The 24,206-nt window shown below is 38.7% G+C and overlaps 1 protein-coding gene across 1 annotated transcript in view; it reads right to left on the bottom strand.

Moving 5' to 3' along the window:
• EMB2410 (embryo defective 2410) overlaps positions 1-24,206 on the bottom strand; it is an 80,613-nt gene that overhangs the window by 29,455 nt on the left and 26,952 nt on the right. The window contains exon 5 of the mRNA XM_086417571.1: positions 11,047-11,151. Within this exon, the coding sequence (XP_086273697.1) occupies positions 11,047-11,151 (105 nt within the window). The remainder of the gene's footprint in view (positions 1-11,046; positions 11,152-24,206) is intronic.

Below are 24,206 nucleotides of genomic sequence, written 5' to 3'. Positions count from 1 at the left end.
TCTTTTCCTCATATTGGATTATGTAAAATCTTTAAAGCCTAATAAGGGCTAATTAATCAAGTTTGAATTTCTTCTCTCAATTTTTAACTTAGTATCAGAGCCTCCCTCTCTACCTCCATCGACCTCCCACTTCTTCTGCTACAAACTCCACCGACCCACTCTTCCTTAAAACAACACTCTACACCTCTCGTCTTCAATTCGTATCATCCCTACGGGGGTTCTCTATCGTTGTACACCCTAATTGCATCATGCGATAGGAAGTTAAGATCTGTTCTGAACTTGCGATTAGGCTTTACTCACAGCAATGATGCTATTTAGAGCCTGCGACACCCAAGGTGGCTGTATCTAAGCCTTGCGACACCTAAGGTGACTGTAGCTGAGCTTGCGACACCCAAGGTAGCAACCTCGACATTTGTGATCACAGCAGGTGATTTTTTTTAATTTTTCAACACAGTAGGTGGCTACTCTACTTTGTGCGACACAGCAGGTGACTGTCTAAGCCCTGCAATCATAGCAGGTAGTTGATTTTTGAGCAAGCAACACCAGTAGGTGGCTGCTCTGCCTTGTGCGACACAACCGGTGGCTGTTTTTTTATCGATCTTGAGTGTGTGACACCAGTAGGTGGCTACTCTGCCTTGGGCGACACAATAGGTGGTTGTTTTCTGACTTTTCGATCACCGTACTGGTCATATGAGCGTGCCGGCAGCAGTTTTGAACACCTACGGAATTTTCTCGATCACAGCAGGGTGTTGTTTGGGGTTGTTCTCTCAGCAGTTTTGCTCCTTGATTCCCTACACATGCGGTAGTGATTACTTGGGTCACCCACAACAGAGTTTAATCAACCTTTACAGCTCTTACGATCATGCATTGTCACCTTTAGGGTGCTGCGATCATTTTATCCTAGAGAGTCGTGCCCTCATCTTACTTGAACTCTCTTCAAACCAAAGTACTCGAATTCTTTGATGGCTTCTGAGTCATCATTTTCCTCAATCACTGGTAATAGTAATGGATCGAGTGGTCTTCCTTCTCATTCAACCGACTTCCAGGCATTCAAATCACTACCATGAAATTAGATGATCCTAATTATCTCCTTTGAGCACGATCAGTTGAAATGTTCATTGGTGGAAAACGGAAGATCGGTTACCTCACAGGGGCGGACGAACAACCTGCACATACTGACAGTTCTTACTCCCATTGGTTTGCTAATGATTCTATGGTCCGTTCTTGGTTGATTACATCTATGCAACCACACATTACAGCCGGTTTTATTTTCTCAACAGCAAAACAGATATGGGATTCCGCAAAGAGCATTTACTCACAACGTCAAAACAACGTCCAGATTTTTAAGTGTGAGATTTCTTGTCTTTCGCAAGATAACTCTTCAGTTACTACCTATATATCACAACTACATGCTCAGTGGGAAGAGTTGACATTCTATTCCTCGTCCTATGCCTGGAAGGACCCTCTTGATGAGACATTATATGCGTCAATTCTGGATAAGAATTGGATTTTTCAGTTTCTAGCTGGTCTCCGGGATGAATTTGACCATGCAAGAATTCATTTATTGGTTATGGATCATTTTTCGTCCGTATAGACTGCGTATTCCTATGTCTTGGCTGATGAAAGTCGACATTCAGCTTTCCTACCTCTTTTTTCGAGAGATCACTCCACTATGCTTGCTCGCCTACTTTCTCCACAGCCCCCCAGTAGGTCTCTGCCTACCCGTCAACGACATAAATGTGATCATTGTGAAAAGTTGGATCATGTGAAGACTCGTTGTTATGCACTTCATTGTTATCCTAATCAGCACCGTCAATAGTCCCAACGATCTTCAGCTCATTTAGTCTCTCAGCCGACGATTGATTTAGCACTTCCTTCAGCTACTACCTCCTCATCGGATTCAGTATCTCTATCATAAGCCGAGCTTGACAAGTTTAAGAAATTCTTCAATCAAATGGAGACCTCATCCCAATGGGTTTCTACCTTCGCTCACTCAAGTACCTTTCAATCTGCACACAGTGTTTCCACCACTTCCTCACTATGGATCATTGATTCTACTGCCTCAGATAACATGACCGATACGTCATCACTGTTTAAAACTTATAGTGTTTGTTCTGGTCATTGTAAGGTTCGCCTGGCTGATGGTTCTTTGTTTTCTATAGCTAGTCAAGGTCATTTTCATGTTACATCTTCTTTATCCTTAACTAACACACTACATGTTCCTCAACTTACTACTAACCTTATATCTATCAGTAGTCTTACCAAAAATTTGAACTGCAGTGCAACCTTTTATCCCTTTCATTGTGTCTTTCAGGATCTGGGGTCGAAGAAGAAGATTGGCACTAGACGTGCAGTGAATGGATTGTATCTCTTGGACGTACCCAGTTCACCTAGCACCCATTCTGTTTTTCAACTTAGTAGTAGTAGTAGTCAATCTAATAAGGCTCTTGTGATGCGTTGGCAGTTACGGTTAGGCTATATTTCCTTTGGTTATTTGAAACACATGTTCCCTGCTTTACTTAATAATATCAATTTGCTTGATTTTTCTTATGAAACTTGTCAATTAACTAAACATGTTCGTTCTTTTTATCCTGTTAGTATGAATACTATTGCACCTGCTATGTTTGACCTAATTCATTCTAATGTGTAGGGACCTTCCCCTGTCACATCCACTCTTGGTTTTTGTTATTTTGTCTTATTCATCGATGACCACAGTCGTACTACTTGGGTCTATCTTATGAAACATAAGAGTGAAGTTTGTGGGATCTTCAAGCAAGTTTTTGCTATGATTCATACCCAGTTTGGTCGTATCACCAAAACCTTCTGTTCTGATCATAGTACTGAGCACACTTATAGTAAGGTCTTAAAACTTTGTTTAGAGTCTAGCATTAAGCATCAAATGTCCAATGTTAAGACCCCTCAGCAGAATAGTCATTCATAACGAAAAAATAGTCATATTCTAGAGTTAGCTTGTGCCATCTCTATTGGTATGAACGTGCCACAATCCTATTGAGCCGATGTAGTTCTTACTGATGTATACCTTATTAATCGAACCTCCTCCCGAATTCTTCAATTTGACACGCCCCTCACTTAGCTCTATCCGGATAGTCCCGTGTTTCCTCTGTCTCTGCGTGTGTTTGGGTGCGTATGATTTGTTCAAATTCTTGACCAAACTCGTACTAAACTTGACCCTAAGGTCGTAAAATATATTTTTTTAGGTTATTCCTCTACCCAAAAAAGCTATCGTTGTTATCATCCTCCTTCTCGACGGCGTTTCATTTCTCAGGATGTTTTCTTTTTTGAGCATACCTCATACTACAGTGGATCCATTGGCATTCAATCTAAGTGGTTTCCCTTAGCCTCTCCTGATGATCCCCTCTATGTTCCATTTCCTCTTCCCTTACCTGTTCCTCCCTCTCCACCCCCTGTCAGTTTATCACCTCCTCCCCTGCAGGTTTTCTGTCTGCATCCATGTGATACTACCATCACTCTTATGCCAGACCAGCTCCGCCTCCTCCTGTTCCCTGTGATGATCGTCCTATTGCCACTCGTAAGGGTAAGCGCACTTGTACTTATCCCATTTCTAATTATATATTTGATTCTGCACTCTCACCCTCCTATCGGAGTTTTCTTTTTTCTGTTTCCACTGTTTCTCTTCATACTACTGTTGCAGATGCTATTACCCATCCTGAGTGGCGAGCAGTTATGATTGATAAGTTGAATGCGTTTGAAAAGACTCAGACTTGGAAACTTGTTCTCCCACCTAAAAAAAAAGTTGTGGGATGTTGCTAGATTTTCACCCTTAAGCATAATCCGAATGGTTCTATTGCTCATTATAAGGCCTGTCTAGTGACCAAGGGTTATGCTCAGACTTATGGGATTTAATTATCAAGAGACATTTACTCCGGTTGCCAAGATGACCACCATTCGCGTTCTCCTTTCTGTTATTGCTATCAGAGGCTGCCCTCTCTATTAGTTAGATGTCAAGAAGGCATTTCTCAATGGTGATCTTCAGGAAGAAGTTTATATGGTCCAATTTCCTGGGTTTCTTACATCTACTTCTCCTACCCATGTCTGTCATCTTCGTCGTTCTCTTTATGGAGTGAAGTAGTCTCCTCGCACATGGTTTGAGCGTTTTACTATGGCCATGCATCAGTTTGGATTCCATCAGCTGATCACACTTTTTTCTTGCGTCACTCCCAGGGTAAAATTGTTACCTAATTGTTTATGTGGATGATATTGTTCTTACTGGAGATGATGATGATGCATTACCGAGGTAAAAACTTACTTAAGCCGTCAATTTGAGATTAATGACCTTGGGCATCTTAGCTATTTTCTGGGTATTGAGATTGCACGGTCCCGAGCCGGTATATTTATTTCTCAGAATAAGTATGTCCTTAATTTACTCAATGACTCCGGTCAACTTGGTTCTCGTCCTGCTAATACTCCTATTAAGCAGAATCACATGTTGGATGATTCTGAGGGAGAGTGTGCGTCGAATATTGGTCAGTATCAGCATCTTGTGGGAAAATTGATCTATTTGTCTATGACTCGCCCTGACATTGCCTATGATGTTAGCGTGTAAGTCAGTTTATGCACTCACCTTGAACATCTCATCTTATTGTAGTCTATCGTATTCGTAGATATCTTAAGGATGTCCTGGTCGAGGTATTTTGTTCAAGAATCATGGTCATCTTCGTGTTAAGGTATGGACAGATGCAGATTATACTGGTTTAGTGACTGATAGACGGTCTACTTCTAAGTACTATAATAAAGTTGGTGGCAACTTGATAACTTGGCGTGGTAAGAAACACGATGTGATTCCTCGGTCGAGTGCTGGGTCAGAATACAAAGTTATGGCACTTGGAGTGTGTGAGTTGTTGTGCCTCAAGATCTTACTAGCTGACTTGTGTCTTCCTGTGCCAGTCCCATTCTTACTATATTGCGATAATAAAACAGCTATTAACATAACGCAAATCCAATTCAGTATGACAAGACAAAATATATCGAATTTGATTGTCATTTCATTACAGAAAAAATCGTTTCTGGATAAATTTGTACTCCCTTTGTTCTTGCATCTCAACAACTCGTTGATGTTCTTACCAAAGGTGTTAGCAAAACCACCTTTGAAGGCGTCCTGTCCAAGTTGGGCGTTGTTGATATCCACGCACCAACTTGAGGGGAGTGTTAAATAAGTCTATATGTCCTTTTTAGTCTTTTTCTCATATTGGATTATGTAATACCTTTAAAGCCTAATTAGGGCTAATTAATCAAGTTTGAATTTCTTCTCTCAATTTTTAACTCTTTCATTATGAGGCTTGTCTATTACTTTCTATAATTCTTCTTAGTATCAGAGCTTTCTAAAGGAAGTCTCACTCTCTCTTTGGGTTCTCCTCTTCGATTTCCTTTGGGACCTTGAAGTTTCTTCTTATCTCTTCTCCTCTCCTCTTTTCCTCCCTTCTCAAAATCCCTGGATCTTGAAACCTACTAACCTAGCTGCAACTTGGTTAGAAAGTCTCCCCTTTGAGGGTTTTTTTTATCTTCAATTCATACCCTCTTTATCCCATGTAGCAATAAATTATTTCCTGAGTTTTTTAACATGCTACAATTCTGCACTGTGACTTTTTCTACCCTTTGATAGGATTCTTTCTCTTACCCTTGCTGCTATTCTACAAAGCCATTTTTTTTATGTGACCTACGACAGCCACAATGGACTGTGTAGGTGAGTGCAACAGCACCTTAGCAGTTTCCCTTTGGCATTTGTGACATCAACAGTCACCTAGGAGGTGTTAGTGACCCACGACAATAGCAGACTGCTATATTTTTTGACCTACGATAGCAGCAGCTTGCTCTATAAGCATCTACGACAGTAGCCAGCCTGGTTTGTGGTCATACGACAGCAAACAACCTAGTTTGGGGACATACGACACCAACAGCAGGATTTTGGGAGACGTACGACTGCAAGTAAAAGGGTTCTGGGGGCTATGTGAAGCCCTACAATAGCAATCGGCCAGATTTGGGGGCTTACAACAGCAGTAGATTGTTATGTGGATATTTATGACATTAACACAGGCTTCTGTGAAGCCCTACAATAGCCAGCTTGATTTGAGGGCTTACAACAGCCAGCCTGATTTGAGGGCTTACAACAGCAACAGATTGTTGTGTTGGTATTTGCCACATCACAAAGTTTATGTGAATCCCTACAACAGCAGCCCAGTTAACTTTCTGACCTACGACAACAAGTAGGGAGCTATTTGTGGTGGTTTCTACTTGGCCCCTTGGTTATCTTTCGACTGCAACAATTTTGTGTGTTTTTGGAACTATGGTGATCTCCCTTCAAACTAAAGTTTCAATTGTTTTGATTGTAGTAAGCAGTGACATTGCATCAAGAGACTAAGGACTCCAATTCCATTCTTCAAGCACACCTCTCAACACAACACATTACTTATGCTCTTTTAGATGGTTGGAATTTTCAATCCTGATCTCGATCAGTTAGGCCTTATTTGGGGAGTTGAGGAAAATCCGGATGGTTGTTGGGCACCACCAATAAACCACCCCTTACTGATCCCAAAATTGAACAATGGGAGATTAACCATTGCATTATCCTTGGATGGCTCTTTAACTCCATGAAGCAACGCATGTACACCATGTTCATATATCATGAGACTGTTTCTTCATTGTGGTCAGCTCTCACTCAAACACAATCGCATCTTGGGAATGACTTGAGGATTTCGAGTTTTATTGAGACATCGCTCAAGCTACCCAAGCGACTCAAAGTGTAATTGACTACTTCGGGTTCCTTCAGTCTCGTTGGGAGGAGCTCTCTCATTATGAGTCTATGGCTGAGTTGTCTGCAGAAGCAACTAAGTTTGTGATTATGTGAATTGCTAAAAACCAGACATACCAGTTTCTTATGGGTTTACGTCTGAAGTTCGAGACACTTCAGACCTAGATCCTTAACACCACCTCGTTACCCTCTTTATTGAAGACATTTGTAACCATTAATAATGATGAGCGTCGTCATCGTGTAATTTCCTCTCAAATTTAGGCCCTTGGTATTATCTATGCTCCAACTACAAATCAGATGGTTATAGTAGCCAATTTGAGTTTTTCTGACTCTCGTACTCAGAGATCTGGGAGTCGAGGTCGTGGAGACCATGGCCATGGGAAAGGCAGAGTCTTACTTACAACCATTGTGGGAAGATTGGTCATGAGAATGCCCATTGCTTTCATCTTTATCCCCATCTGTTGCGATCTTCTATTACCCCATCTTTGGGACAGTCTACTCCCCTTGCTACTACTGTAGAGTCATCATCAATCCCTCTACTGATACTCTTGTTTCTTGTGCCACTATTGATCTGCAACAACTCCAAACTCAAACTGCCATTATTGTACGAGATCAGATCCATGCTCATACTTATTCATCTTCAACTATGGCCTCAGTTACCACGCCCCCAGGTACATCTTCTACATTTCATGTTACTCAGTCTAACTCTGCTCCTCTAACTTAGGTAATTGATTCTGATGCTTCTGATCACATGACCAGTGAGTCTAGCCATTTTAGTTCTTCTATTTTTCCTATTACTCATAAGGAGGTTCGTCTTGCTGATGAGTCTCTTACTCCTATCCATAGCTAAGGTACCATCCCCTTATCCTCTGATTTTTCTCTTAACTCTGTGCTTCATGTTCCTAATCTATCTCTTAACATTTTGTCTATTAGTAGTATTACTAAATCTCTAAATTGCTCTGTAACTTTTTTTCCTACTTACTGTATTTTTCAGGAGCTGACTTCGAGGAGGATTTTTGAGAAGGGGTGTGAAAGAGATGGGCTATACTTGTTTGGATCTCAACTTACTACAGTTCCGACGTTTGTACTTCCACTTTCCAGGAATCATACTTTTTCTTCTCAGACTTTAGATTTATGGCATGCTCGCTTAGGACATGTTAATTTCCAACACTTATGCTCTTTATTTCCTGCTTTAAAAATTTTTTATAGTGGACATAAGTTTTAGTGCTTTGTGTATGAGCTTTCTAAATACACACGTACTTCTTATATTCCTCGCATGCATCGATTTAATACAATATTTGATTTGTTCATTCTGATATGTGGGAGTCTTCCCCTATTACTGCTTTTAATGGTCATAGATATTATGTTACATATATTGATAACTATTCTCGTTGTAATTGGATTTACTTGATGCGTTCTCATTCTGAGGTGCTTCCTATTTTTATTAATTTTCTTAAAATGATTCAGACCCAAAATAGCATCATTGTTAAATCTTTTTGGTCTGATAACAAAGGAGAATATATTTCTAATGGGATTCGATATCATCTTCATAAGCATGGTATGCTTCACCAGTTGACTTGTACCTACACTTCTGAACAGAACAGGGTGGTAAAACGCAAAAATCGTCATCTTATGAATATTATCCGATGTCTTCTTTGAGAGATGCATGTTCCCAAGTAATATTGGAATATGGTAGTCCTCACTGCGGCTTTTCTCCTTAACCGCTCCAAGTCGTATCTTAGGGGGACAAATGTCTCTTCATGTTCTTCAACCTAATAGCACTCTCTTCCCTATTACACCTAGAGTCTTTGGATGTACTTCTTACATTCAGAACAAAAAGCCGCATCGCACGAAATTAGATGACAAAGCCATTCATTGTGTTTTCTTGGGTTACTCGTCTATTTAAAGGGGTATCATTGTTATGACCCCATTTTTCATCGTGTAATTCATTCTTTGTTAACGATACTTTAGTATTCTTAGACCACTCTAGAGATGAGATGAGATCAGTACGTGTATTATTAAGTTGTTTTGAGGTAATCTCTGGCCTTCACATTAACTTGCAAAAGAGTAAACTTTTTGGTGTAGGTATTGTCCAAGATCTTCCGGTGTTAGCAGCTATATTGAAGTGCTCTAGTGACGATCTTCCCTCCTACTTAGGTCTTCCTTTTGGAGCACCATACAATTATACGAGCATATTGGATGGAGTGATTGAGAGAATGAAGAAGAAGTTGAGTATGTGGAAAGCTAGATATTTGTCTTAGGGGGGGGGGGGTAAAGATGACATTGATTAAAAGTACATTGCCTAGATTGCTCATCTACTTTCTATCTCTTTTCTTGATGCCCAAATCGGTGGAGATTTGCATTGGAAGACTTGTGAAGAATTTTCTTTGGAATGATAAAAATGGAGGGAGAAAATATCATTTGGTAAAGTGGAAGGTTATTTGTTTCCCAAAGAGCAATGAAGGATTGGGGATTAAGGGGTCTAAGGTTAAATAAAGCTCTATTGGGAAAATGGTTGTGGAGGTTTGGAGAAGAGAGGGAATGCGTATAAAGGAAAGTGGTGCATACGAATATGTAGAAAATTTGTTTGGTTAGTATAGTGGGAAGGCGAAAGGGTCATAGGGTTGTAATGTATGGAGGGAGATTTTGAAAAGGGTTGGTGATTCGAAAAAAGAGACTAGTTTTAGGGTGGGGCGAGGGAATAGGGTTCGCTTTTGGGAAGATTGGTGGTGTGAGACTTTAGCTCTGTCATCTCAACACGCATCTTTGTATGCTTGCACCTTAAAGAGAAATTGTTCGATAGAACAATGTCTGAGACGCATCGAGAATACTTATTCTTGGCACTTGGGTTTTAGGAGGAACTTCAACGATTAGGAAATAACCGAAGTGACATCTCTTCTCAACCTTTTAAATGAAGTCCAACTCAAGGAAAATGATCAGGACAAGAGGGAGTGGGTCAACGCTAAAGATAAGAGATTTACTGTTAGGTCTTTTTATAAAACCCTTCTCCCAAGGTCAATTAATTTTTCCCCAACCTTTTCCATTTGGTCCAATTTTATTCTTACCAAAGTATCCTTCCTTACTAGGCTTGCCTCCGTGGGGAGGATTCTCACTGTAGAAATCTGATTTCTAAAGGGTGGAATACTCTCAATTGTTGCCCCCTTTGTATGAATCTGTTGATCATATTCTTATTCATTGTTCTTTCTCACGAGGTATTTGGTATTCATTTCTTTCCATGTATCATATGAGTTGGTTTCTTCCCAATAACTTTCGTTCTCTGTTAGATGGTTGGGACTATAATATCTTCTATCACAAAAAGAGGAACTTGTGGTCCATTCTTCCTTCGGCCATAGTGTGGGGTCTCTAGAAGGAGAAAAACAACAAGGTGTTCAAAGACAAGGAGAACAACGCGCACATGGTGTTCATGGAGATACTAGGGCTGGTGTTCTCTTAGCTCAAGCTAAGCAAGGAGTTTTCTGGGGTTTTCTTTGAAGATTTTTGAGTTTAATTGGGAAAGCTTGTGTATCTCTTAGTATTGCTCATTTTGCTTGTGGTTTTCCTTTTGTTTTTGTCTATGTTTTTGCTTAGCTTTCGTTTTGCTTCGTTTGGTTTTTGATGTATTTCTTAGGGGGCCACATCGGCCTCCTTTGTACTCTCTTTTTTTTCCCAATATTTATAAAATCTTTATACTGATCAAAAAAAATATTTTACTGTTTGTGATTGATTTCCTTCAATCTCAAACCAAGATTAAAGTTTCTAGTCTGTTTTCCTCGACATGGAGATTCTTTATTACTCCTACTTCTTGGGATTTCACCCTAGAACCTGATTTTTAACATAAACCCTAGGTTTGTGTATTCTACACTACATCACTCCATATGGGTAAAAAGAACGCATCTCTATCCCTCGAGATGTGCAGCTAATGTCTCTATCTCAAATGACTTAAATGTCACCTACACAACACTTATTCAACAATCATGACCTCAACACGTCACTTATCCACCACCAACATGTTGCAAACGGATTGGATGCTTGTCACTTACATGACAAATATCTAACTATATATTGGACCAAACTAGAAAAATGGGTTTCTAAAATAAGATAATCACCAAATTCTATATTGTGATGCCTATTGTTCAAACAAAATAATTTTTTTCACCATTGAACAATAGTAGGATAAAAATGATAAAAAAGAGTTTGCATCAAGAAGACATCCAGAAAAGGTCATGAGTTTCAAAGCAACAAACGGAGTTGGAACTTACTGAAAAAGATGATGGAGCATCTAATATCTGGAAGCTCAGGCCCTTCACGTCAAGCTGCCCATGAAGATTAGGGAAAGTGTCTCCTCTAGACATGCATATGTGAACCTGTGAAAAAATGAAGCAAATAAACCCCAGCATAACATTGCCAAGTTGATTAGGATACATGACAAAGAGGAAGAAATATGTTTAAACTTGAAACAATCACCAACATTATCAAATAGACCTGCATAAAGAAATAAAACAGCCAAAATCCTTGTGATCTTAAATTGGACCCAAGAAAACGCAAAAGCTAGGAACATTGGATATTCACAATTTTTCATAGATGGCACAATGAAATCAAAACTCCATTTTAACAATTTCACTTATGGTAATGATAGATATACATGAAATACTCTTGCACCAGTCATAAAAATTATAACTAGCATTCTTATAGATCTCAAAGATTATCGAAACTACACCCTCAAATAAACCCAAACAAAAGAGCTAAAGAATTTCTGTCCTCACCTTGCAAACACTCCAATGCAAATGGAGTGCAATCCAGTGCATACCACAGACAAACGAACTTTAACAAAGAAAAGAATTTGAAAACCATTCACATATACTTTAAGTACCAAATAATCCCATATGCTAGGTACTATAGACTATAGGTAGCAAATAATTATAACTATCATTCATCAAAAATAACATGATATTTTCTTAAAAATATATAAAATACCCTATAATTTTGTCACTTATAATGTACCAAAACTTTTAATTCATGCTTGACATCTGTTAGATGTATCAGTATAGTTCGAATATAGAGAGAAGAAGATTAAGGGAAAAAAAAGGAAAAATTTAAATTTAATTAGCCCTAATTAGATTATATAAGTATTACATAATATGAGTAAAGGGAAAAGACTAAAAAGAACATAAACTTGACACAGACTTATTTAACACTCCCCCTCAAGTTGGTACGTGGATATCAACACCACCCAATTTGGACAAGACATCTTCAAAGGAGGCTTTACTAACACCTTTAGTAAGAACATCAGCGAGTTATTGAGATGTAAGAACAAAGGGAGTACAAATCTGTCTAGAAACAATCTTTTCTCGAATGAAATGACAATCAACTTCAATATGCTTCGTTCTGTCATACTGAACTAGATTTGCAACTATGTTAATAGCTGACTTATTATAGCAAAATAGTAAGAAAGGGGTCGGCACAGGAAGACATAAATCAGCTAGTAAGATCTTGAGCCACAACAACTCACATACTCCAAGTACCATAACTCTGTATTCTGACTCAACACTCGACTAAGAAACCACATCCTGCTTCTTACTGCGCTAGGTTACCAAGTTACCACCAACTTTAATACAATACCCAGAAGTAGACCTTCTATCAGTCACTGAACCAGCATAATCTGCATCTGTCCATGCCTCAACGCGAAGATGGCAATGATTTTTGAATAAAATACCCCGACCAGGACATCCCTTAAGGTATCTAAGAATACGACAAACAACAGTAAGATGAGAGGCGAGTGCATAAACTGACTTACAACACTAACAGCATAGACAATGTCAGGACAAGTCATAGACAAGTAGATCAATTTTCCCACAAGACGCTGATATTGACCAATATCGGACAAACACTCCCCCTCAAAATCAGCCAACCTGTGATTCTGCTCAATAGGAGTATCAGCTGCACAGGATCCAAGCTGACCAGAGTCATCAAGTAGATCAAGGACATACTTACACTGAGAAAGAAATATACCGGACTGGAACCTCGCAACCTCAATACTCAGAAAATAGCGAAGATGTCCAAGGTTTTTAATCTCAAATTGGCGTCCTAAGTTTTGACCTCGATAAGGCCATTGCCATCATCTCCAGTAATGACAATATCATCCACATACACAATCAGAGCAACAGTTTTGCCTTGGGAGTGACGCAAGAACAAGGTGTGATCAGCAGAACTCTGATGAAATCCAAACTGATGCATAGACTTAGTGAAGCGCTCAGACCAGGCACGAGGAGATTGTTTCAGGCCATAAAGAAACCGACGAAGACGACAAACATAGGCAGGAGAAGTAGAAGTAAGAAACCCAGGAGGTTGGACCATATAGACTTCTTTCTGAAAATCACCATTGAAAAAAACATTCTTGACATCTAACTGAAAGAGAGGCCACCCTCTGATAGCAACAATAGAAAGGAGAACTCGAATGGTAGTCATCTTGGCAACCGGAGCAAAAGTTTCTTGATAATCAAGCCCATAAGTCGGAGCATAACCTTTGGCCACTAGATGGGCCTTATAACAAGCAATGGAACCATCCGGATTATGCTTAAGCGTGAATACCGAGCAACAACCCACAGCTTTCCTTTCAGGCGAAAGAGAAACAAGTTCCCAAGTTTAAATCTTTTCAAGAGCAGTCAATTCATCGATCATAGCTGCTCGCCACTAAAGATGGGCAATAGCATCTGCAACAGTAGTAGGAAGAGAAACAGCGAAAACAGAAGCACGAAAACTCCGATAGGAGGGTGAGAGTGTAGAATCAGATATATAATTAGAAATGGGATAGGTACAAGTGCGCTTACCCTTACGAGTGGCAATAGGACGATCATCACAAAGAACAGACAGAGGCGGAGCTGGAGGCGAGCTGGTCGGGCATAGAAGGGATGGTAGTATCACGTGGACGTCGAGAATAAACCTGCAATGGAGAAGGGGACGAACTGACGGGGGGAGAAGGAGGAGCAGGCATGGGAAGGGGAAATAAAGAAGGAGATGGATCATCAGGTGAATCTAGAGGAAACCACTCAGATTAAATGCCAACGGACCCACTATAATAAGGAGTATGCTCAAAAAAGGAAACATCTCGAGAAATGAAACGTCGTCGAGAATGAGGATGGTAACAACGGTATCCTTTCTGAGTAGAGGAATAACCCAGAAAGATACATTTGACGACCTTAGGGTCAAGTTTAATACGGGTTTGATCAAGAATTTGAACAAAACAGACACACCCAAAAATACGCGGAGGAAGTGGAAATACGGGACGATCTAGAGAGAGCTTAGAGAGGGGTGTGACAAACTGAAGAATACTTGAGGGGGTCCGATTAATAAGGTAAACAGCAGTAAGAACTGCATCATCCCAACAGGATTGGGGCACGTTCATACCAATAGAAATGGCACGGGCTAACTCTAGAATATAACGATTTTTTCTTTCTGATCGACCGTTCTGCTGAGGGGTCTTAACATTGGACATTTGATGCTCAACGTCAGACTCTAAACAAAGTTTTAAGACTGCACTATAGGTGTACTCAATACCATGATCAGAAGGTCTTGATGGTACAACCAAATTGGGTATGAACCATAGCAAGAAATTACTTGAAGATCCCATAAACCTCACTCTTGTGTTTCATAAGATAAACCCAAGTGGTACGACTGTGGTCATCAATGAACAAGACAAAATAATGAAAACCAAGAGTAGATGTGACGGGGGAAGGACCTCACACATCAGAATGAATTAAGTCAAACATAGCAAGTGTAGTAGTATTCATACTAATAGGATAAGAAGAACGCACATGTTTAGCTAATTGACAAAATCTCACAAGAAAAATCAAGCAAATTGTTGTTATTAAATAAATTAGGGAACATGTGTTTCAAATATCCAAAGGAAATATGACCTAAGCGTAAATGCCAACGCATTACATGAGCCTTATTAGATTGACTACTACTACTACTACTAAGTTGAAGAGCGGAATGGGTGCTAAGTGAACCGGGAACATCCAGGAGATACAATCCATTCACTTCACGTCCAATGCCAATCGTCCTCTTCAACTCCAAATCCTGAAAGACACAATGAGAGGAGTAAAAGGTTACACTACAGTTCAAATTTTTGGTAAGACTACTAACGGATACAAGGTTAGTAGTAAGTTGAAAAACATGTAGTGTGTTAGTTAAGGATAAAGAGGATGTAACAAGTAAAAGACCTTGACCAGCTATAGAAGACAAAGAACCATCAACCAGGCGAACCTTGCGATGACCAGAGCAAACACTATAGGTTGTAAATAGAGAGGACATACCGGTTATGTTATCTAAGGCACCAGAATCAATAATCCATGGTAAGGAAGTGGTGGAAACACTGTGTGCAGATGCACAAGTACCTGAGTGAGCAAAGGTAGAAACCGACTGAGATGAAGTCTCTATCTGATTGAAGAATTTTCTGAACTTGTCAAGCTCGGCTTGGGATAGAGACACCGAATCCGATGAGGAGGTAATAGCTGAAGAGGTGCTAAATCAGTCGTCTGCTGAGAAACTACATGAGCTGAAGATCGTTGAGACTGTTGACGATGCTGATTAGGATGACCATGAAGTGCATAATAGCGAGTCTTCACATGACCCAACTTTCCGCAATGATCATACTTATGTCGCTAACAGGTAGGCAAAGACCCGCTGGGAGGCTGTGGAGAAAGTAGGCGAGCAAGCATAGCTGAATGATCTCCCGGAGAAAGGGGTAGGACAGCTGCGCGACGACTCTCATCAACCAAGACATAGGAATACGCAATCTGTAGGGACGGAAAAGGATCCATACCCAATAAATGAACTCTCACATACTCAAAATCATCCCGGAGACCAGTCAGAAACTGAAAAACCCGATTCTTATCCAAAATGGATGCATACAATGTCTCATCAAGAGGGTCCTTCCAGTCATAGGATGAGGAATAAAAGGTCAACTCCTCCCACCGAGCATGTAACTGTGAGATATAGGTGGTAACTGAATAATCACCTTGCGAAAGACGAGAAATCTCACGCTCTAAGTTAAAGATCCGAACGTTATTTTGACGTTGCAAGTAAATGCTCTTAGCAGACTCCCATATCTGTTTTGCTGTAGAAGAAAACATAAATCAGCTGCAATATGTGGTTGCATAGATGTAACCAGCCACGATCGAACCATGAATCATTAGCAAACCAATGGGAGTAAGAAGCGTCGGTCTGTGCAGGTTATTTGTCTGTCCTTGTGAGGTAACCGATCTTTCCCTTTCCACCAATGAACATTTCAATCGATCAGGCCCAAAGGAGATAATTAGGAACATCTAATTTCACGGTAGTAATTTGAATGCTTGGAAAATAGGTTGAGTGAGAAGGAAGGCCATTCGATCCATTATTAGTGATCGAGGAAGATAATGTCTCAGAGGCCATCAAGAGAATCGATGAGGTTTGGTTTGAAGGGAGGTCAAACTAAAAATAAAATAAAAATTATGTGGGGTGCTGTAACCTACAACCAGCAAGATTGCGAGCCTTCTAACAGTGTCTCGAGGGATCGTATAGGAAAAGTAGCTTATGTGGGGGCTGTAACCTACAACCAGCAAGGTTGCGAGCCTTCTAACAATGTCTGGAGGGATCGTATAGGAATAGTAGCTTCCAAATTAGGATCTGTTGTGATCGCAGCCACCAAACTACAGAGTTGAAAGTGTCGTAGCCTCCACGTACAAAGACTCCTAAGTTAGTTTATGATCGTAGACTCAAAACAGCACCTCTACAGTGATTCAAAACTGTACCTCTGTAATGTTTCTGATTAAAAAACCAAAAAATCAACACCTCTGCAAAAAACAGCACCTCTACAGTGATCGTAGCTACCAAAACTGCACCTCTGCAGTGATCGTAGCCACCCAAAACCCCTTCTGCGATGCTCTCAAACCTCAACAACGCCTCTGCAAGGATCGTAGCCACCCAAAAAACCTTTTGCAGTGATCGCAAGTCCCAAACTGCACCTCTGCAGTTATCGTGGATGACAAGCAACACCTCTGCTGTTGTCGTGAATGTCAAACAGCCACAGGACTGTTGCCGCAAGTTGCTGAGGATGGTTCAATGGGCATCGTATGGTTCAACAACTACAAACAACCAAGAAACAGCAACTCTGTTGTTGAACAGATGGAGTTTGTAGAAGAGAAGAAGATGTCGATAGCGTAGGCTCTGATACCAAGTTCGAATATAGAGAGAAGAAGATTAAGGGAAAAAAAAAAAGGAAAAATTTAAATTTAATTAGCCCTAATTAAACTATATAAGTATTACATAATATGAGTAAAGGGAAAAGACTAAAAAGGACATAGACTTGACACAAACTTATTTAACAAGTATTTTATATATGTGCCATACGGGCATGTGTTTAATTTCATTTTCTTTTCTAATTATATATATACTACGGTTCATAGTGAGAGAGTCATGTTCGACTCCCCGCTTTCTCCATTTTTTTCTTCTCTAAACCCAAATCTAATCTTCTATATGGTATCAAACCTTCTCTAGTGATCAGATTTTGGTTCTATCTACTCTTCTTCCGAATTTCTCTCTTAGTATAAATTAGATTTTTCTAATCTGATTTGTACCTATTATCCTCGTGGTGGTTAAAATCCTCTGTCTTGAGGATTTTGTCTTTGTGATTGAAAAAAATTCTTAATATGATCATAGATCAAGGGATTTTCATCAGTTATTAGTGGTTGATTAGGCTTCAGATTGTGTTTCTGGCTTTCAAGGTACCTTGCAACTTCATCTTGAGAGATTTTGGAGTCTTGCAATTTTATCTAAAGGAGTTTTAGAACCCCGCGACTTCACTAGGATAGATTTCTCTCTATTTTTTGGAGATTTTTCGCAGATCTTGGCTATAAGGAATTCGCATCGATAAAATTTTTCGACAATAGAAAATAGTTCACAAAAAAATCTGACTAAAAAGGAAAAGAAAATTAATTGTGGGAGAATTGTTGAAAATTGTAGAGCAATTTTGTCGATTATTGGGCAATCAATTATTTCATCATAGAGCAGAAGACTATCTTGGGTATATCTACTAATTTGGTTGGAATTCATATGAATTCCATTCTCTTAAATGGAAGTAACTACATATAGTGGTCAAATGCTATGGAGATCTTTCTGAAGGCCAAGGGTAAAAAATCTCATCTAACCAAACCGAAGTCCGATTCTCTAGATGAAAAAGCCATTGAGGTATAGAACAAGAAGATGCTCAGATTGTTATTTGGTTGTGGAACAGTATAGAACCTCATATCAGTGCCAACTTTATGTTTTTGGATACTACAAAGGAGATTTATAAGATCACTCAATAGTATTTCTCTTTATAGCAAAATGATAAAATTCTAGATCAAACCTTCACTTCATTGATGGGTATGTGTGAAGAGATGAATCAATATCAACCAATTTCCAATGATATCATTCAAATGCAGAAGACAAGAGAGGATATAAATGTTATTCGTCTTCTTTCATCCCTCCGACTAGAATATGATGTAGTCAAGTCTTAGATTTTAAGAAGTCCTAATCTTCCTTCCTTGGTAGATGTTTTCTCCAATCTAAAGAGGGTCACTCTATCAGACAATGGCCAACCTACAATTGATCGCTCTGCTTTAGCTATCATTGGAGATCGTGGTGATCATGGTCACAAAGGTAGTTGTGGGGGACGTGGTGGTGGTCATGGAGGTAGAGGTGGTAGTAGAGATCTAGGGGGAAGTCGTTGAGGTAGTGAAACCCAAAAGTGTACCAATTGTGGTAAGGATGGTACACTATTGACTTTTGTTGGGATATTCATGGGAGACTAGTTGTCCCTCAAGCCTCATTATCTTTAACTCAAGATGTTATTCAAACTTCTATTTCATCAAACCAGATTATACAGAAGGAATCCATTGTCTTTTCTCGAGAGAAGTATGACAAACGAGTTTCCAACTCATCAGCTACTGCTACTTTAACCTAGACTGGTAAGGTATCTACTTGTTTATTATCATCTACGAGCCCCTGGATCATTGATTTTGGTGCACCAGATCATATGTCAAATAATTCTCACTTGTTATCATCTTTTTCTCCATCTTCTTGTCAAAACGTTAAATTAACTGATGGGTCATTCTCAAAAATTGTTGGGTTAAGAACTTCACAACCCAATCCTAGTATTTCTTTGTCCTCGGTATTTTATGTTCCAAAATTTTCATTTAGTCTTCTCTCTGTAAATCACTTACAAAGAAATTGGGTTGTTCAATGACATTTTTCCCTTCTCACTATGTGTTTCAGGATCTAAAGACAAAGAAGATGATTGGTTGTGGGCGTGAAGTAGATGGTCTATATCTTCTCCATGGTACTCCAGTTCTAGCAGCTCGTATTCATGTTCAAGCCCCTTTCAGTGGTTTTACCAACTTGGTCATCCTTCTCCTCGAGTATTACGAAGTCTAGTTCTTGTTTTAAATAAAGACTTCACACTTAATTGTAAAGCGTGTCAGTTTAGCAAACACCATCGAGTGTCTTTTCTATTTAATGTGAGTCATAGAGAGTTCAATCATTTTTTTTTAGTACATTCTGATGTACGGGATCCTTCCCCCACTACCTCTTATCTAGGCTTTAAATATTTTGTTATTTTTGTGGATGACTTGGTTATTTTTAATGAAGGATCATTCTGAGTTATTTAATATATTTCAATAGTTTCATTTGGTACTTCTTTATGCGTTTTACGTTCTAATAATGCAAAAGAATTTTTTCTTGGTCGTTGTACTTCTTATTTGCAATCTCACGATATCATTCATCAATCATCTTGTGTCCATACCCCTCAACATGGGGTAGCTGAACGTAAAAACCACTACTTACTTGATGTTACTCGTACCTTAATGTTTCAGATAAAAGTTTCCAAATATTACTAGAGTGAGGTTATGCTTATTGCTTGATATCTCATCAACTGTATGCCTATTGTTGTCCTTGATGGTACTTCTCCACATCAAATCTTATTTCCTGATCGTCTTGTTTTTCATCTTCCTCCTCGTGTTTTTGGATGTATCTATTTTGTTCATCACTTGAGTCCTGGTCATGATAAATTAAGTCCCAAGAGTTTGAAATGTGTATTTCTTGGGTACTCTCGTACCCAAAAGGGTTACCGATGTCATAGTCCCACATTGTGCAAACACTTTGTTTGTACTGATGTTACATTTTTCGAGTCTACACCATACTTCTCTACTTGATCATCTATTGATGCTATGTTAGAGAGTATTCCCTTATTCCTGTTCCTGTTCTTATTTCTAAATTCAATCCTACTCCACAACTTCGAGTTTATCACAAGAGAACCACTACTGCACCGCCAACACCAACTTCTTTGTCGTCTAAAGATTCATTTCCACCTCTTATACCAGTACCTCCTTCCATTCAGGTAATGGATGTTGCTTCATCTTCTAGTGAATTACCTATCGCTACTCTCAAAGGTACCTGTTCTTGTATTACTAGATATCCTATCTCTAATTTTGTTTCTTATGCTTTGTTGTCTTCTTCAATATCTTCTTTTATCTCCATCGTCTCTTCTGTTTCTATTCCTAAGAATCTCTAGAATGCCTTACCTTACTCAGGATAGAGGATAGCTATGGTTGATGAGATGGATGCTCTACATCATAATGATACTTGGTATCTAGTTTCTCTTCCTCCTGGAAAGCATGTTGTTGGTTATATGTGGGTTTACGTTGTTAAATTTCATCTTGAAAGCACAATTGATAGATTGAAAGCTCGGTTAGTTGCTAAGGGATACACACAAATTTATGGAGTTGATTATGTTGAGACTTTCTCTCTAGTTGCGAAAATTACTTCTGTTCAAGTGTTGATTGCATTAACTGCTATGTTTGACTAACCTTTGTATCAGATAGATGTTAAAAATGTTTTCCTACATGGTGATTTACATGAGGAAGTGTATATGGAGCAACCACCTGGGTTCGTAACGTAGGAGAAGACTGGGAAAGTGTGTAAGCTTCAGAGAGCACTCTATGGTTTGAAGTAATCTCCACGAGCATGGTTTAGTAAGTTCAGTGATGCGGTTCTTGCATTTAGGATGATGCGGTGTCAGACAGATCATTCAGTTTTCCATCAAAAAACTGAAAAGGGGTATGTGTTGCTAATAGTCTATATTGATGACATTGTTTTGACTAGTAGATATGTTAATGGGATACAAAAGTTGAAGTCTTATCTTCAACAAAAATTTCATACCAAGCACTTGGGAAAATTGAGGCATTTTCTCGATATCGAGTTGGCTCGTTCAAGTTATGGCATAAGTCTCTCTCAGAGGAATTATGTGTTAAATTTGTTAGAAGATATAGGGTTACTTGGGTCCAAACCAATGAGTACCCCCACGGACTAGAAGTTGAAAATTACAGTTGAACAAGGAGATGTGTTTGATGATTCCAACAGATATAGGAGGTTAATTGGAAAGTTGAATTACCTTACCATCACATAACCAAATATCTCACATGTTATTAGCATTGTGAGTCAGTTTATGGAAGCACCTACGATACCACACTGGGTAGCTGTACAGCGTATTATGAGGCACCTAAAGGGATTTTCAAGGCGTGGTCTCTTGTACAAGCCTAATGGTTATACTCAGATTGAGGGAAATATAGATGCAAATTGAGCTGGTTCTCCCTCAAACAAGAGGTCCACCACAAGTTATTGTACCTTCATAGGAGGTAACTTGTATCGTGGAAAAGCAAGAAGTAAACAATGGTGGTCAGATCAAGTGCAGAAATTGAATATAGAGCCATGTCTCATACTTCTTGTGAATTTATTTGGTTGAGACATTTTCTCCAGGAGATTGGTTTCACAGTAGAGACACCTATGAGTATTTTATGTGATAACCAGGTAGCCATACATATAGCTTCCAATCCGGTGTTTTTGGAGCGAACGAAGCATATCAAAGTGGACTGTCATTTTGTTCATGAGAAGCTTTTCAGTGGTGAATAACCACATCATATGTCAAGTCTGAAGATTAACTTGTTGATATGTTTACTAAGTCGTTGGGAAATTATAGGGTTACTTTTCTATGTAACAAGCTGGGATTATATGATACATACATTCTCCAGCTTGAGGGGGAGTGTAAGATATATCTGTATTTTATATACGTGCCATAAGGACATATTATGATTAATTTCATTTTCTTTTCTAATTTTATATATATATATACCACGATTCACAATGAGAGAATCAAGTTCAACTCCTACTACTTTCTCTATTTTTTTCTTCTCTAAATCCTAATTTGATCTTCTACAACATCCAAAACACCATAATTTGCCCAAAACTTGTGAAAATGTTGTAAATCTCTTAATGAGCTTTCCAATGCATCTGACAGCTTCCCATCATATGTATAAGTAAAGATGTTGTGTTCATTAGAAATTAACAAAATCTAGATTCTACAGTGTTTGAGAACATGGACCTCTCTTCCAACATCTATTCATCAAGGATTTAGAAGACTATTGATTCGTTATCTTCACAGAAGATCTAGATCTTCAATTGCATCACTTCTACTCACTAAGGTCCCAAGAAATTTTTACTTAGTATATAGAGTAAAGTAATCGTTTCCTCTATGTCTTCTCAAAAGACTAGTTAGAATGTTGGACATTCATGGTTCCCACAAATGACCCAATGAAATCAAAATCCCATCTTCCCAATTTTTGTTCTGGTAGCAATAAATATAGATGAAGCTCCATACAAATCATAAAATTACTACAAGAGTTTTTGTAGATCTCCAAGATAGGTATATATTTGTTTTATACCAATACTCAAAAGTCTAAATTTATTCAGTATTAATAGAAAATCAACTAGTTCCCAAATGCCTCCAAGACAAAAAAACACAAATGGATTGAAAGATAAAGAATCTTTCCATGTGAATTTAATTAGGAATCAAATTGATCTCCTAAACATTCAAGCTTCTCATGAAATCAAAGCTACAAGATAAGTCCAACCCATCCCATATCACAATTTCCTTAACAAGATGATCTCTTTTGGATGAGTGGGGGAAAAACTAGGAATTCCTCTTTGAGATAAGAGTCCCCACACCATTTATCCCTCCAAAATCTAATTTAATCCCATATGCCAACCTTGAAAGGAATGCCTCTGCACCATTTTTAGCTATGGAATAAGCAGTTTCATTGGCTCCCCCCCCCCCCCCCAACCTATGTGGAAACAATGGACAACTTTCTCAAATGATTGATTGAATTGGCAAGACTTTAAGCATTGTTGTCTTTATGTTTCACTCACTAGATTGCATTCAAAGGATCTCTTTTAGTTCCCAACGGTCCAGAGAAATTTTACATGATAACTTTAAACCCTTGAAAGACACCACTTCACTTCAATACACAATGCATATTAGACTCAAAATATATATATATATATGATTTAATTATCTCCCCAAGTTATTTCTAGGAACGTCTCTTACTTCAATCCAACAGTCCAAGCTTACTAGTAAAACTTTCCCAGTCAAAATTTAATCAAACAGATCAATTGGACTAATAACCACTTCCAATCTTCAAGAAAACACTTCTTAAGAAACGAGATTTGTGCCGTTTCAAAATGTTTTGGCAAAACATTCCAATTTCAGCAGATACAGATTGGATGTTTAGGGTAAGTTTTGGATTGTCTCGGAATGTTTCAGTCAATACTGTTTCAGTTTTTCTCCTGACCGAAACATTGCACAGAAATGAGATTTTAAACCTTGTGTGTACATAATGTTAACCCATAAACCATAAAGTTCCTACTTAATCTCAGCCATCTGTTCCAATCTATCCTAGTCAGCAAAATAGACTTTAAAAGACAGTCCAAGTGTTAAGAAAATAAATCGCATCCTTCTATCTGAATTAATTAAATCAAATGTAATTAATACTATGTGTACAGAAACCCGTAAACCATAAGGTTCCTACATAATCTCAGTCATCTGTTTCAATCTATCCTCATCTGCTTATAGATAAAATAAAATAAAACCTATCCTAGTCAACCAAATAAACTCTAAAAGATAATCTAAATGCTAAGCAAATAAATCGCATCCATCTATTTGAACTAATCTAAATCAAATAACCTTTAAATTCTGTAAATACAATTGTACCAAGACTACCAACATCATTTTGGAACTTTTTTTTTTGTAGATTAAGTACGAAGATCCATGGTATGTGATACTACCACACACGGACTTACCACCTTACCAATGTGGCGCCTTCCGCCATTTTGAGATCATAAATCTAGGAATAAAAACATTGAATAGTTGCAGACATTGAAAAGAGCTTTCAAAGAATTTTTTTCAATCTCCAAAGTTTCTAATACTCTAGGGCTCATTGTTGGATTCATGTTTTGAAAGTCATATTGCTTCAAGTTCTATTAGTAAACTTCAAACCTTTAACATGTACAAGGC

Source organism: Akebia trifoliata, chromosome 12, assembly GCF_017979445.1.
Source record: "Akebia trifoliata isolate Shusen 1 chromosome 12, ASM1797944v1, whole genome shotgun sequence".
Lineage (NCBI taxonomy): Eukaryota > Viridiplantae > Streptophyta > Magnoliopsida > Ranunculales > Lardizabalaceae > Akebia > Akebia trifoliata.
The sequence above is the reverse complement of the archived record's forward strand: the minus strand, read 5'-3'. Positions and strand labels throughout refer to the sequence as shown.